This window comes from Tupaia chinensis, unplaced genomic scaffold (assembly GCF_000334495.1).
Source record: "Tupaia chinensis unplaced genomic scaffold, TupChi_1.0 Scaffold000647_1, whole genome shotgun sequence".
Lineage (NCBI taxonomy): Eukaryota > Metazoa > Chordata > Mammalia > Scandentia > Tupaiidae > Tupaia > Tupaia belangeri.
This window is the reverse complement of record NW_006160168.1, coordinates 1,986,826-2,002,458: the sequence shown is the minus strand read 5'-3', so window position 1 is coordinate 2,002,458 and position 15,633 is coordinate 1,986,826. Positions and strand designations below refer to the sequence as shown.

Here is a 15,633-nt window from a genome sequence, read left to right as displayed (position 1 = left end):
AGGGCTAACCCACAAACTAACCTTAGCCCCTCCCAGAAAAAAAAAAAAAAAAAAAAAAGGTCAAGAGAATAAAATGGCAGAGTTAAAATTCTGAAAGAGAGGGACCAGCAGGCGGTTACAGTGCTGGACTCCCACATGACTGATTGTGGTACAGGTCCAAGACTAGGAGGCTTGAATATCACACCAAGCATGTGAGTGTGCTTGCCCAAAATCTCAGAAGGAGAATGAAGGTAAAAGGATGTTGTCGTGCCTAGGCCCCCTGGAGGGAAACTTCTCACTTTCTCTCTCATTGTTCCTCTCTCTCTCTCTCTCTCTCTTTCTCTCTCTCTGTCTCTCTCTGTCTCTCTCTTCTCTCTCTCCCCAATAAGCACACATGCCCTATGACAAAAACTTAAACAAAACAAAAATTCTGAAATAAAAATGTCAGCTAAGCATATTGTACCCCACAAAACCATTCTTTAAATTTAAGAGAGAAATATAATTGCTCTCAGACAAAGGAATTCATCAATACTAAATGAGGTCTTCAGAAATACATATGGCAGGGCTACATCTCGAAATGAAAGGAAGATAAATATCATGAGAACAGCTGAAAGTATAAAACCAGTCGTAAAACTACACAAAGAAGATGACAAGCGTTATGACCATGAAAAACTATTAAATACCAAAGATAAACAATACAGAAAAAGGGGGGGGGCAGGAAATGGAAAGCATAAAACAATCAGTAACCAACAAGCAAAATGCAGCTGGAAACACCTATACATGTCAATAATATCTGGGAATATAAATGAATTAAGCTCCCTCAAAGGATATAGATTGGCTGAAAGGATAAAAAAACTAGTAAGAACAGGATTCCTCTATATGTTGCTTACAAAAAAAGTCTTACTGGTAAAAAGACACACACACACACACAGAGTGAATGATTGGAAAAGACATATTTCATATAAGTGGAAACAGGCAAACAAAAAGCAGGAGTCTTATCCTAATAGCAAACAAAATAGACTTTAAGCTAATTTTTTATAAAAAGAAAAAATACATTATTATATAGTATTACAGGAGTATTACAGGGAGCAACCCACCAAAAAGATTTGACAATTATAAATAATTCAATACCCAACATTGGAGCACCTAAATACATAAGACAAAAACTGTTAGACCTAAAGGAGCATTAACACATTAATTTTTGGTGATTTCAACCTCTCACCACTGTATAAGTCACCTAGACAAAAAATAAACAAAACACTGGAGTTAAATAATGCCATAAACCAAAGGCTAACATCTATAGATCATTTCACTCAAAAAAGTGGTACCTGGAACATTTTTTTAAGATTGACCACATAATAGGGTATAAAACAAGCTTCTACAAATTTAAAAGAATAGTTATCATATCTTGCATCTTCTTTGATCATCATGAAATAAAACTTGAAATCAATAACAAAAAAACTTTCAAAACTATGCAAATACATGGAAACTATGTAATAGCCTCTTGAACAATTCTGAATCTGTTGAAGAAATTAAATATAAACATTTTTAATTTTTTGAAACAAATTATTATGAAAAATACTACAGTCCAAAATCTTTGGGATATACTGAAAGCATTACTAAGACGAAAGTTTACTGCAATTGGTACTCAGAAGAAAAATAGAAAGATGTCAAATAAACAACCAAACAATGCATCTTAGTGAATTGAAACAACTTCAGTGGCCTAATGTACATATAATCAGAGACTTAAAAGGAGCTGGGTGATAAGTATTTCAAGAAATAGTGGCCAAATATATTTCAAATTTGATAAAAGTACAAACATTCATAACCAGGAAACTAAAAAACAAACAAAATGTCTGCTGATTGAGAAAAGCCAAAGTTTACTTAGTATGATTCTACTTATACAATTCTAGAATATGTGAGGTAATCTACAGTGATAGAAATCAGATTAGTGGTTTCCTGTGGATGGGAATGAGAGACAGAAGTGAAGAATTATAGGGACCAGCAGATGACATAATGGTTACATCACTGGACTCACACATAGTCAACTGAGGTTTGAGTCCAGGAACTGGAGGCTTAAAACTCACAACAGGAGTGTGTGCATGCATGCCCAAAATCCCAAGAGAAAAATGAAGAAGGGATTGCAGCATGGCCATCCTCCCTGGGAAGTGATTTCTCATTTTCTGTTTCTCTGTCTCTCTGGTGAGTGAACATGCCCTATAGCAAAAATCTCTCTAAAAAGAGAAGTGAATTATAATGAGCAAGAAGAATGTTTTCGAGGCAATAGATATGTGAATTACTTTGATCGATGTGATGACTTCATGAATGTATAATGATGTCAAAACTTAATTACTAAAAGCAAGCCTACAGAGCAGTAATGTAGAAATGGTCACTGATAAGCATGATAATCCCATCTGATTCTTATAACACAGCATGGTATATTTTAGCATCCCATGCTGAAGAAGGAAATCAGAAAGCTCACCTTCCAAGAGATGTCTTAGAGTTGATGTCATAAACTTCAAGGTAGTCATTTGTGCAGTTGTAATGAAATTCTAGATGAAATACTTCAAATACCAAATGAATCAGGTGGCCAGGTTGGACTAATATATGCCAGGTACAGTTGACACCATGGGGGTAGACATTTGGATGGCCAGGACTTTGAATGATTCCTGTTGATTCTGTAAGAATTCTTCCACATGCTGTAGAAATAAAAATTACAATTATCATAATAATTAACCAACAAGATACATGGCTATCCAGGGAACCAGCAGTTAGCGTAATGGCTATGTCGCTGGACTCCCATGTAGTCGACCGCGGTTCGTGTCCCGGACCCGGTGGCTTAAAACTCACGCCGGGCACGTGTGCGTGCGTGCCCAAGATCCCGAGAGGAGAATGGAGGAGAAGGGATTGCGGCGTGACCATCCCCCCTGGGGGGTGATTTCTCGCTTTCTGTCTCTATGTCTCTCTCTGTCTGTCTGGCGAGCGCACACGCCCTACAGTGAAAATCTCTCCAAAAAAAAAAAAAATACATGGATATCCAAATAATCTGATCATAACTTCTTAAAAGCACAAAAAGAAAGATTTTTCTTATATGCCACATAACATAATCTAGCTATTTTTCTTATTAATAGATACCAATTAGCTATTTATTTAAGTGTTGATGAGGAAATATATATACATATACTTTGGTTTTTAGTACACTTTAAAATTTTGCAGTGCCAATGGTTTGTATGTAATAATTAATTTCCCTTGTTCATTTATTCTGATATAAACTCAAAAGGAGGAGAAAGAGCCAGTCTCTTACCCAAATCCTCAGTACTGTACTTAGCCATGAAACCATGATTTTCAGCTGAAGAACTTTTCACGAATGTGACATAAAGAAAATTGTACACAGATGTTATAAATGAAGGAATATCTGTGCCACAGTACTTTTTATTTTCAGGAGAACCCAAAATGGAACTGCTACCAATCTGTAATGAAAAATAATATATTCAAGTTTCTTTTGTTAGATATGTATTTTAGAAAGCTGCTTCAAAAAATTAACTCTGAAATGTTTTTATTAATATATTAAAAATCAGTTTGAGAAGATAATCACTTTTAGAACATTTTAGTCATCTCCGAAAGGAACTACATACCCATTCACAAACTTCCCCATTCCCCCTCCCCAAAAACAGAGCCCCAGGTAGTCATTAACCTACTTACTGTCTCTACAAACTGTATCTCCTATAGAGTTCAAACAAACAGAATTATACAATATGTAATCTTCTGTGAATAGCTTCTTTCATGTAGTATAGTCTTTGAAAGTCAGCCTATGCAGTAGCATGTATTGTTACTTCATTACTTTTTAGTGCCACAAATTTCATTATATGTATATACCATATTCTATTTATCCATTCATTCACTGATGAACATTTAAATTGTTGCTACTTTTATAATTCTGAATAATAATTATACTTGCTATTTGCATATGTTATTATAAATAATGATTGTAGGCATATTTACATTCAAATTTTTATGTGGCCATATTTTCATTTCTCTTGGATATATATACTTAAGTGTGGAATTGCTAGATCAGATGATAACTTTAACTTTTTGAGACTCTGCCAATTGTTCTCTAAAGTTGCCGTACTAGTTTACATTCCCACCAGCAATGTAGAAAGGTTCTAATTTCTCCATATTCTTTCTAGTACTTGTTATTATCTTACATTTTATTCAAGTCATCCTAATTGGTGTGAAGTGTGGTTTTGATTTTGTATTTTTCTGATGACTAATGACTTTGGACATTTTTTTCACATGCTTTTTGTTCATTTGTACATCTTTGAAGAAATGTCTATTCATATACTTTGCTTATTTTTAAAGTCAGTTTGTTTTAAATGTGAAGTCTGATTTTTCTATTTTGTTGTTCGTGCTCTCTTTCTTATATCTAAGAAGGATTCACCTAACCCAAAGTCACAAACACTCCTATGTTTTTTTTCTGAGAGTTTCAGGGTTCTACCTCTCACATTTAGATCTATATGCCATTTTATGTTAATTATTGTGAATGGTGCAAAAAAGAAATCTGAATTTATTATTTTGCATATGAATATTCAGAACTTTTTAAAAATTATTTTTCGTGTTTATATGAATTGGCACTATTTCTATAAATCAATTGGTCACAAAATATTAGGTTTAATTCTGAACTTTCAGTTTTATTCTAATGTCTTATTTCTATTCTTATTCCAATACACACTGCCTTGATCACTGTAACTTTGTTCTACATTTTGGATCATTTTTTTAAAATATGAATCCTCCAACTTTTTTGTTTTTCAAGACTGTTTTGGTTATTCTGGTCCCCTTGCAAACAGCTTGTGAATTTCTGCCAAAGAGCCAGCTGAGACTCTGATAGGGATTACACTGAATCTTTAGATCAATTTAATGAGTATTGCCATCTGGACAATAATCAGTCTTCTAATCCATGAACATGATATTCTATTTATTTAGGCTTTTAAAAATTTCATTTAAATATGTTTTGTACTTTTCAAAGTACAAGTTTTGTACTTCTTTTAAAGTTTTTTCCTTAATGTTTACTGTTTTTAATGCTATTGTGAATACAATTCTTTCCTTAATTTTCAATGTGTCCATTGTTGGTATATAGACTACATGGGAGTCCAGTGACATAGCCATTACGCTAACTCCTGGTCCTGGATATGAGTTTTCATAGAGTTCCTTTTTCAGATTAAGGAAGGTTCTTCCTGTCCCTACTTTGTTGAGTGTTTCTATCACATACAGGGTACTTGATATTGTCAAATGCTTTTCCTGCATCTGTTGGGGTGATCATGTAGTTCTGGTCTTTTATTTTATTGATTACATATATTACTTTAATTGGTTTTTGGATTTTCTAGGACTCCTGGGATAAATATCACTTGGTCTTTTTTATGCTAGATTTATTTAGCTAGTATTTTGGTGAGGATTTTTGTATCTATATTCATAGGAGCTACTAGTCTTTATAAACTACTTTCATTTCATGTAACAGACTTGAGAATAACATGGAATTATATTTTCAAAGATTTTTTTTTTTTTTTTACTCTTACCTCAATATAATCTGTATCACAGTGGGTAGAACTTCCCATTTCAAAGTCAGTGAAGTTGAGAAGAACTACCTGGCTTAGGGGCTGGAAGATGAACCACGTGCACATTCTTTCTCGAGGATACACATTAGGATAAAAAGGCGAGCGTATGACCCCTTCTCCAGTTAATTTACCCCCACAAGCTGCAAATAGTAAAATGACAGTTACATTTGTCCAGAGATTAATAATTCTTGCCCTCTATTATATTTCAAAGTCTAATTCTGTTTTAGGAGATAACAGGACGTAACATTTCTATAGAATAGTTTCCTTCCCACTTGAGCACATAAACTGACCAATTTATTTCAAGAAATTAAAATGCTACAATCAGGAAAATGAGACATTTAAAAATTGGACATGCATTTTCTTACCAACTTGATAAACAGCTCTGAAACTAGCTTTTTCAACAGAGGCATCTATTTTAAGCCTGATCCAGATGTTATTAGTAATGGATTTAATGTGAGAGAGGGTCTCGTTGCCACAGACTTTTCCAAGTAAGGTTTGATTTTCTTGAACCTAAACAGAAAAATTAAGTAGGTCAGTAATTCTAATTAACAAGACAACCTTGGCAATGGTGACATTTATATTACATATTTGTATTATTTTTTAAATTAGTCAGTGGGTCATTTTTTTAGCATAATACCATAACTCTAAACAGTGCTAGAATCTTAAGCCAGTAAAATAGACACACATAAAATTTTAAAGACATTCTCCTAATAATTTCTACAATGTCCAAGAGAAAATAAATTTATGACTTTTGGGCTCCTTGGAAAACAATGAAAAATTAGAACACTAGGGACCAGCAGTTGGCAATAATGGCTATGTCACTGGACTCCCATGTAGTTGACTGTGGTTTGAGTCCCGGACCCAGTGGCTTAAACTCACACTGGGCATGTGTGCGTGCATGCCCAAGATCCCGAGAGGAGAATGGAGGAGAAGGGATTGTGGCGTGGCCATCCCCCCTGGGGAGTGATTTCTTGCTTTCTGTTTCTCTGTCTCTCTCTGTCTTTCTGGTGAGCGCACATGCCCTATAGCAAAAACCTCTCCAAAAACAGAAGAAAAAAAAATGAGAACACTATATATCAAAATATGTAAGTTTCTGACAAATCTGCAATTAAAGAATGTCATAGAGTAAACTGTCTTCATTATTGAGGGAAAAAAAAGAAAGAATAAGGAGTCAATTTTTTAAATTATTTAAAATAAAAGCACTAAATTGAGAATCATCTAAAAATTCTAATAAGTTAAATATAAAAGAAAGTAGAATTCATAAATACATTAAATAATTTTTGTAGGGGAAGTTGGGGGATGAGGATATAAAAGACAAGTCTCTGACAGGTCTAACAGAGAAAACACAATATAAGCACAAATACACAAAAATTAAAATGAAACACACGGTACAAATACAGATACTAAGGAATTTAAAAAATATAATATATATAACTCAATGCTGATATATTTGAATGTTTAAATTGGTTATTTGCAAATGTGTGGTATACATATAACTAAATAAAATATTAATAGACATTACTGTGGATGAAGTTGAAAACATTATTACATAATTACTGAAGTACCCTAATCCATGGAACAATTCCCAAATAATTTTCCCAGAACCCTACTACCAAATCACAGCATAGAACATAAAAATGAAAATTGTGAAGTGATTTTGCTCATTTATGTAAACACAAAAATCCTAAACATGGTTCTAGAAAAACCATAGCCTACTGTTAGCTTTATACAAAAAGAAAACCCAAAGGAATAGGAATATACTACTGCAAGAATAGTTTGAAATTGTAAATTAAATATTATTATCAATAGATCCAATTAGATAATATTACAGCTCCCAGAAAAGCAAAAAAAAAAAAAAAAAAAAAAAAAATGGTGCTAGCATTGCTGATCCAATAAGAGTAAAACTCTTGGCAACCAGTAGATGGTGTAATGGTTATGACACTGGACTCCCAAATGGTTGACCACGGTTCCAGTCTCCGATCTGGTGGCTTAAAAACTCACACAGGACATGTGTGTGTGCATGCCCAAAATCCTGAGAGGAGAATAGAGGAGAAGGGATTGCAGCATGGCCATTCTCTGTAGGAGGTGATTTCTCACTTTCTGTGTCTCGGTCTCTCTCTGTCTCTCCGGCAAGGGCACACACCCTAAACCAATAACCTCTTAAAAAAAAAAAAAAAAAGAAAGAAAAGTAAATCTCTTATAAAGTTAGAAGAAAAGGAAGATTTCCTTTAGTTAATAAAGACTACCTGTTTAATTCGATAGCCAATATTTTACATTAGTTTAGTGACTTTGGATCCAGGTTCAAATCTTTCTTCTGTTGCTTATAAACCTCCTTATTTAAAAATCTTGAGCAAGTTAATATTTCTAAGCCTAGCTCAAAAGCAAACATGAAAAATAATAGTATGAATTTCTTAGTAGAATATTTGATAATAGAAGATGTTGATAAAAGGATAGCTGTTGTTATTCCTCACATTTTGAAAGACAAAATATTAGAGGCTTTTCACCATAAACAGGAATTAATCAATGGATAGACATACTATTCCTGTTCTATAAAATTATCCTGGATGATGAAGTCATCAAATACTAATTCATTCATTCAATTAACATTATCAAATCATCAGTAAATGCTAGAGCCTGTGCTGGTGATAGCATTGTTGAGACAAGGAACCAATGACAGACAAGATCTGTTTAAGGCATGATGAGTGTGATGTCTGAGAAAGTAAAGCGTGTTGCACTCTAACTTTGCCAGTGCTTCTAGCAGGTACCCTATTAGGCATTTGGGAAATCTGTGAGTGCATTTTTTTGTTTTTGTTAGTTTCACAACCATGATAGTGCACTATCAGCATTTAGTGGCTAGGGACCAAAGATTAGATAGCCTGAAATGTGAGAGAGAAGTCTCCTAAATTCTATGTGATATTCACACGAAGTTCTGTTACTAAGGATAAAGTTTAGCTTTATTTACATTTTAAACACAAAAAATTTTGTACAATTTTAATACACACTGAATTGTCCAGTATCGTAAGCACAGTGTAAATCAAAGGCATCCCTTTTTCCTTCCTCCTGGAACTCTGCCAAAAGTAGGTCATCATTTCAGAAAAATTAATCACCAACCCAAACAGCTGTTCAGCCTGCATCTGTACTGTGGCATTCACAGCAATTTAGGATACAAACAACCAACCACTTCATTTTATCTTCAAGTTCAGCCTGCCCAGACTTTTCACATGCTAAAATAACTGTGATTTCATTTTGTTATTTCCTTTTATTTCTCCTTAATTTTATATTTACAACTTTATATTTTTTAATGTGTCTAGTGAGGTTGTAACCTCGATAAATTTCATTTCAGAATAATGAAAGGATGATATTAAAAGGTCTTACAGTAAGCATGAAGAACCACTGGCTTAATCAGACTCTGAACTCATTGAGAGGATTATGGACTGCTTCTCAGTAAAAATAACCTTTCAGTGAAACTGGAAGGACAAGTAGGAATTATCTAGGCCCCTAAGGGTAGCAGGCAGTGAAGGGAAGATATTCAAAGCTGGTGAGGATATGGTGACCTTGTTATTCTCATCTGTAACTGGTTAGAGTGTAAAGGTCTGGGAAATAACAAATAACTTGACAATATATATATCAGAACTATTCCACTTCTAATACCCTTTCATAAGAATATTTAAGATGCAGGCAAAGACACACATGGATCTACATCAAAGTAAGCTCCAAGAGCTGAAACTACCTAGTAGTCTGATAATAGGAGAATGATCAAATAAGTTACGGTTCAGTCATATGATGGAGTCTTACACAGACCAAAAAATCACATGCCCCTCCTCCGACTCAGGCTCCTCTCACTGAGCTCTTACAACATCTGTCGCACAAGTTTTATGTATTGTAGTAAAGCTCTCTCTAACCAAACAGTAAATCTCTGAACTAAGAGAAAATTTCTGTACCCCCTTCAGCATCTAATAAATCATTCTGCACATCAGTATTTGATAGATCCTCATTGATTCATTAATTTTAAGGTATGGTATGATGATTTGATTTTGTTAGAGATGCAAACAAACTATAGTTTTTGAAAACCAGAAAGCATAAAACATAGGTAAAAGCATCTTCCTGCTCTCTAATCCTCCAGGGTTCTATTTGCTTCTTCTGCGACTGTCGTCTCTTTTTTCTACGTTGCCCATTAGAAGATGACATGAAGGGAGGAAAACAGCCAAATAGCATCAGAGAAAGCTAAAGTGGCCATTCCCCTGGGTTCCGACTAATGAAAGTCAAGGACTTCCACAAGGAGAAACGCAGCTGCAGTCCAAACGTTTTGAGAGGAACTTAGAAGGCTCGAGTGCTCTAAACCTAGAAGGTGCAATTGATTTGGGCTTTATTTCTCTCTCTCTCTGCGGAAATAAAATCTGATTAATTCTGAAAGTCAGTATTCCCCCTGGATCCCAGATGTGGGATACTTTAACCACAATCCCTTTGAAAGAGATATTAAAATAAAACTCGTCAATGTTCTAAAGTGACCCCAAATATTATTGCAACACATTTACATTCAATATTCTAAAACCTGTAAATTTGGACTCTCCCCCCCCAAACACCTCTTTCCTTTGTGTATGTGAACTAGGATAGCCTTTATGATTTTTCTTAAGTATTCACTTCCTTTGCTATAAGATGATTAAAATCTATGCTCTTTGCCATGTGACTTGCAATACCTCCCTGTGGAGAATTAATATTTATCCTTCCTATTGATTGTGGGCTAAGTCATAGGACTTGCTTTGCCCAACAGAATATAAGCAGAAGCATGTACCAATGTTCAAGTAGCAGCTTTCAGAGTCACTGTATGATTCAGCCACTTTCTACTTTTCCCTCTCACAAGACTAACAGCGGGGACCCAGAATGGCAAAGACACAGGAAACAGAGAAGCAGAGCTTCTGTGGATCCAAAACCAAAAGGTTAACATGAGAAAAAAAAAAAAAAAAAGAAAAAAGCATATGGTGTTGTAAGCCACAGAAATCTTGCTTGCTCTTACTCTTGATTTGTTTAATTATTGCTGCAGATGGACTGTTATTGCAGCATAACCTACAGACATCTGTCTCTAATATCTGAACCTAGTTTGTGGTAACAAAGTTTTTCTTAAGAAGTCAGGTGAATCCATGCCATAATAATTTGCTGAGAGGAGTCACAACAAATTAATTTTAGTGGAAAACATCTGTAAAGAAATGACAAGGTCCAATTCAAAATTCTAGAGCCCCAGGCCCAGATTTCTCATTGGCAGCTTTATTTACCCAGCCAACATTGAGTGCTTCAGTTTCAGAGCACCAGTACATAATCTGTGGCCCAATATTTTTAACCTATGGAATATTCCAAATGGATTCTGATTTTTATATTTATCAGGTTGAAATAGTTCCTGAAGAAAGCTTCTTATAAAAAGTAAAATAAATAAATAAATAAATAGTTTTTATAAAGGCATTATTTCTTGTAGTGACAGCTAAAATTAACTGGGCTGAAAAAAACAGTTTACATGAAATTTTGTGTGAGATCTTTTTTTTTTCTTTTTTTTGGAGAGATTTTCACTGTAGGGCGCGTGCGCTCGCCAGACAGACAGAGAGAGACATAGAGACAGAAAACGAGAAATCACCCCCCAGGGGGGATGGTCACACCGCAATTCCTTCTCCTCCATTCTCCTCTCGGGATCTTGGGCACGCACGCACATGCGCCCGGCGTGAGTTTTAAGCCACCGGGTCCAGGACACAAACCACGGTCGACTACATGGGAGTCCAGCGACATAGCCATTACGCTAACTGCTAGTTCCCTTGTGTGAGATCTTGAGCCCAATAAATAGTAAGCTTTAACATCTGTAATGGGTTCAGTCTCAAAGCCATATCTTAGTGCATGTGCTTATTTGTTTGTATCTGCCATGAATGCAAACTTGTTTTGATCTTATAATTTCTAACACTCATTTAAGCATTGAATTTTAATTCAAAACAAATCTAATATGCTGGCACTTCGGCCTGGTTCAATGAAGAGCTGAAAAGAGAACACTACCACAAGGTAGTATTTAACATATGCCTGCCTGTGAAGCACGATTCAGGCTTACATGGCCTATAAATAAGTAAAGACTTCGTCTTCGAGACTTACTGGAGATAATCTGGGTGAGCAGAAAAGGGATATGGCCTAACCTCTACTGAATAAAGGATGAGGATTAAGAAAAAAGAAAAACTAAATGCAGTGACTAAATGATTGTCTGGTTATTGTCTGTTATTCTTTTATTAGTATGTTTCATGATTTCATGAAAAGCATTTTAAAAGTTTTTATGCATTGTAAAACTGTGTCCCTTTTAATATTTCTATAAATAAAATGACCCTTTATCTAATTTTTCAAATTTGATTTTCTATAATCAAGAATACCTACTCAGTTTTACCTAGAAGTGCCATCCTTCATGATTACAAACTCAGATGTCATAGTCTCCTCCCTATCATCAACACCATAATTACCACTCTGTTAACTATTGATATTAGTGACTACTCACTCTGTGATAGGCACTGTACTGTCTTCCTTTGCATTTAGAATACAAGCCGGGGCCCGACATGTGGCATAGTAGTTAAGATGCCGAGCCCCCATGTAGCCTACGCTGGTTCGAGTCTTGGACCTGGTGGTTGAACTCACTCTGAGTACGTGTGCAAACATGCCCAAAATTCCCACGGGAGAATGGAGGAGAAGGGACTGTGGCATAGCCATCCCCCATAGAGATGCTTTCTCTCTCTCTGTCTCTCTCTGGTGAGCACATACACTTTATTAAAAAAAAAATTTAAATAAATAAACTTCTAAAATAAATACAACCCAAGTTCTTAATCTCATCTTAGAAGGCCCTTTAGAATCTAGTCTATGCATAATTCATTACTCTCTTCTGTGAATCAGCCATTCTAGCTCATTTGTAACTCAGTTTGTCAAATAATTTTCTTTGTCAATTCAATCTCTAGGGCTGTGATGGCACTGCTATCTGGAATTCTTTCTGTTGACTCTTTGCTTTGCTAACTCTTTATCTGAAAACCCAACATGTGACATCCTTAGAGAAGCTATCTCAGATCATTCAACGGAAGTCAGTAACTCTATTATTTTCCCTCATAACACTTCCTTGCATGGTACTAGAAATTACATAGTTATATGTTTACATATTTAATACATGTCTATTTTATATACGCATTCCCTAACAGTGTCTAGCTTCTTTGGTAAATAATTTAGAGGATAGATGAATAGATGAATGACCTACTTTAATAATTTTTAAAACAGAAATATTACTATCCCTATTACAGATGAGGAAACTGAGGCATACAGATATTAAATATCTGGCCTTTAATAACATAGAGAATTGAAATCTTTATTGTATTCCCATATAATGTCATTTTCATTTATATCAGAAAAGTACTGGCCAAACTGTCTATTTGAGCTAGTAGTTTGTGGTGTTCTTGATTAATGCTCTGTCCACATTCTGTCATTCTTCCTCAGTGCTGTACTTCACACTTGTTCCATTGAGTTTGTGGATTTTAAGTGAGCATGCAATTCCTTTATCAACAGCAAAACTGTACTCTATACAAACTCGTAACTCCAAAATCAGATGGTTCTACTATCTTAATCTTTTTCCTTCCTTCCCACTACTCAGATCTATAGAATTATTTCACATGTGGAATAGGTCATACATATTTTGTCACTTTATTTTTTTTTTGAAACTTTTTTTTTTTGAGAAGTTTTTGCTATAGGGCACATGCGCTTGCCAGAAAGACAGAGAGAGACAGAGAGACAGAAAGTGAGAAATCACCCCCCAGGGGGGATGGCCAGGCCACAATCCCTTTTCCTCCATTCTCCTCTCAGGATCTTAGGCACGCACGCACATTCTCCAGACAATACTACCCAGTCTATATTCTGGTGCGTTCGCATGGGGCAGCTACATTTCAGTTTCAATGTCCAGAGGCTTTTTTCCTTCTCTGTCTTAAAGGTCTACTCCACCCTTAAGAATTATTCTGTCAATTACAACCAGGAGGCTCTGACCAGCATATCTACTTGAGGGAAATAGGTATGCTCACTCACATAGACCAAAAGTCTGGCTCTCCCTCAACCAATTCTAAGGCTGTTAATAAATAGCTTCAATTTCTAACAAATAGTAAAAGAAGGTCTTTGTGAAGCTTATTTCACCTGAAGACATGTAGGAGCTATGGAGGGCTACATAGGGTTATCTGGGAGTACTGCAGGGTGGGGAGGTGGAGTAGAGGGAAGAAAGGAGGGAGAAGGCACTACAAAAAAAGGCTTAGAGAAAACAGACCATCAGTGCTTCAGCTTCTGTACTCGCCCTCTTCTCCAATTTTGGGGTTTCTTTTCTTCTAAATCTTAAATTACAGATTTTACCTGAGTTGAGTTTCATCATATCTTCTATGTTTTGATATTTAACATTTCCCACTTGTTACTCTTTACATAATCACTCATTTCACTATTTCCTTCTTAATCAAATAATTGTTTAGAAAATAGTTCATGGATTGCCAAATATATACTTGGACATTTTAAAATGTATTATCAGTAATTTCTGGTATCATATTGTAACAGATGCATAATTTCTGCTTTGCTAACTTGATGGGAATGTCACAGAGGTGTAAAATTTGATCAATCTGTGATTCAATGTCACTTGTAAGATTGGTACATTCCCTAGATTTCAGAAATCAAATCCAATGTAATCTATTCTTTCCTATCGTGTTAACCAGAGCTTCCAGCTTCGCTATGCCATTTACTTTTGTTTGCTCTCCATGTATAAAAAAGAAACAACTTCCCAGAAGCCCTCCTGCTCCCTCAGAATACATAGCTTCCTCTCCTTCCCTCATTAGCTTCTCTTGTTCTCCTTTTTCAATTTCCCAGAGTCTTGGGGGGCAGGGAATAGATGATTTGAGATTGTTTCAAGAGAACTGGTGGAATGAGCAGTTTCTTTTATTTCTCTCCATATCCTACCTCGAGCCTTGACCTTAACATCATACAGGATTCTAAACTTAGTATTCAGCCTACAACTTACATTCTCTGGGATTAAAAATTAAACTTTCATTACTACCTTATTTGTCTTTTACCCAGAGTTCTTACGGCTTAAATCACTTATAAATATTAACAAGAGGTGCTTGTTTTTATTCTAGAAAGGTGCTTCTGTCACATTCATTGAAATGTTTTATACGATTGAAAAGCTCTCTGAGACAAAAATGGATGAACCAACAGCTGATCTTGCTGGACTCATCCTCTTGTGGTCACATCGTATCTTCCATAGACAACGTGTGTTTTTTAGAAGTAGAAATTTTAGTTGGAAGAGATATGTGAATCTAAGAATTAATATGTAAATGAGCACTTCCTGTTAAAATATAAAGAGAAAGACAAGCTGCATTGGGTCTGGGCAACACCAGACTATCTTTTGTAGTTAAATTTTATTCTCAAATCAACTAAACACTTGTGGAGCTCTCTTTGTGTGTGTGTATACATTTATATATATATATTTATATACTAGAAAATGGTATTTCAATCTTCATTTAAAGGATATATTTTCATGGGAACAAAATATCTGGAACCACACAATAAAAAGATCTGGGATTCTTAGGAGTACATATATACACATACACACAAAAAAACCTTTTTTATTACCATCATCCCATATCTCTCTAGAATTCTTTCTATGTTCTTCATTATTTCTAAAATTTTGAGTAGCCCAGTATATTTTTTAAAGTTTTATTTATTTATTGCTTATTTATTGTATGAGAGAAAAGGAAACAGAGAGAGGCACCCCAGGGTCTTCATGCCACAATCCAAACCCATCCTCAGCCAGTCACAATTACAGCATGCATGTGGGGTCAGAGTGTACAGGAAGGCCTTGGACAGAAACTTATGACCTTACTATTTTGACCCAGCATTGCAGGCTGGTTTGCTTTCTCTCCTAAAATGCAGCTAGTAAATAACAAAGTCATCTCCTTTCTCTCTCTTTTTTTTTTTTTTTTTTTTTTTTTTTTGGGGGGTTTTTTGTTATAGGGCCAAATGCGCACCC

General features: G+C 35.2%; 1 protein-coding gene across 1 annotated transcript in view; it reads right to left on the bottom strand.

Moving 5' to 3' along the window:
- CUBN (cubilin) overlaps positions 1-15,633 on the bottom strand; it is a 327,155-nt gene that overhangs the window by 270,847 nt on the left and 40,675 nt on the right. The window contains 4 exon segments of the mRNA XM_006159747.2: positions 2,462-2,678; positions 3,284-3,449; positions 5,550-5,728; positions 5,954-6,098. Coding sequence (XP_006159809.2) covers positions 2,462-2,678; positions 3,284-3,449; positions 5,550-5,728; positions 5,954-6,098 — 707 coding nt within the window.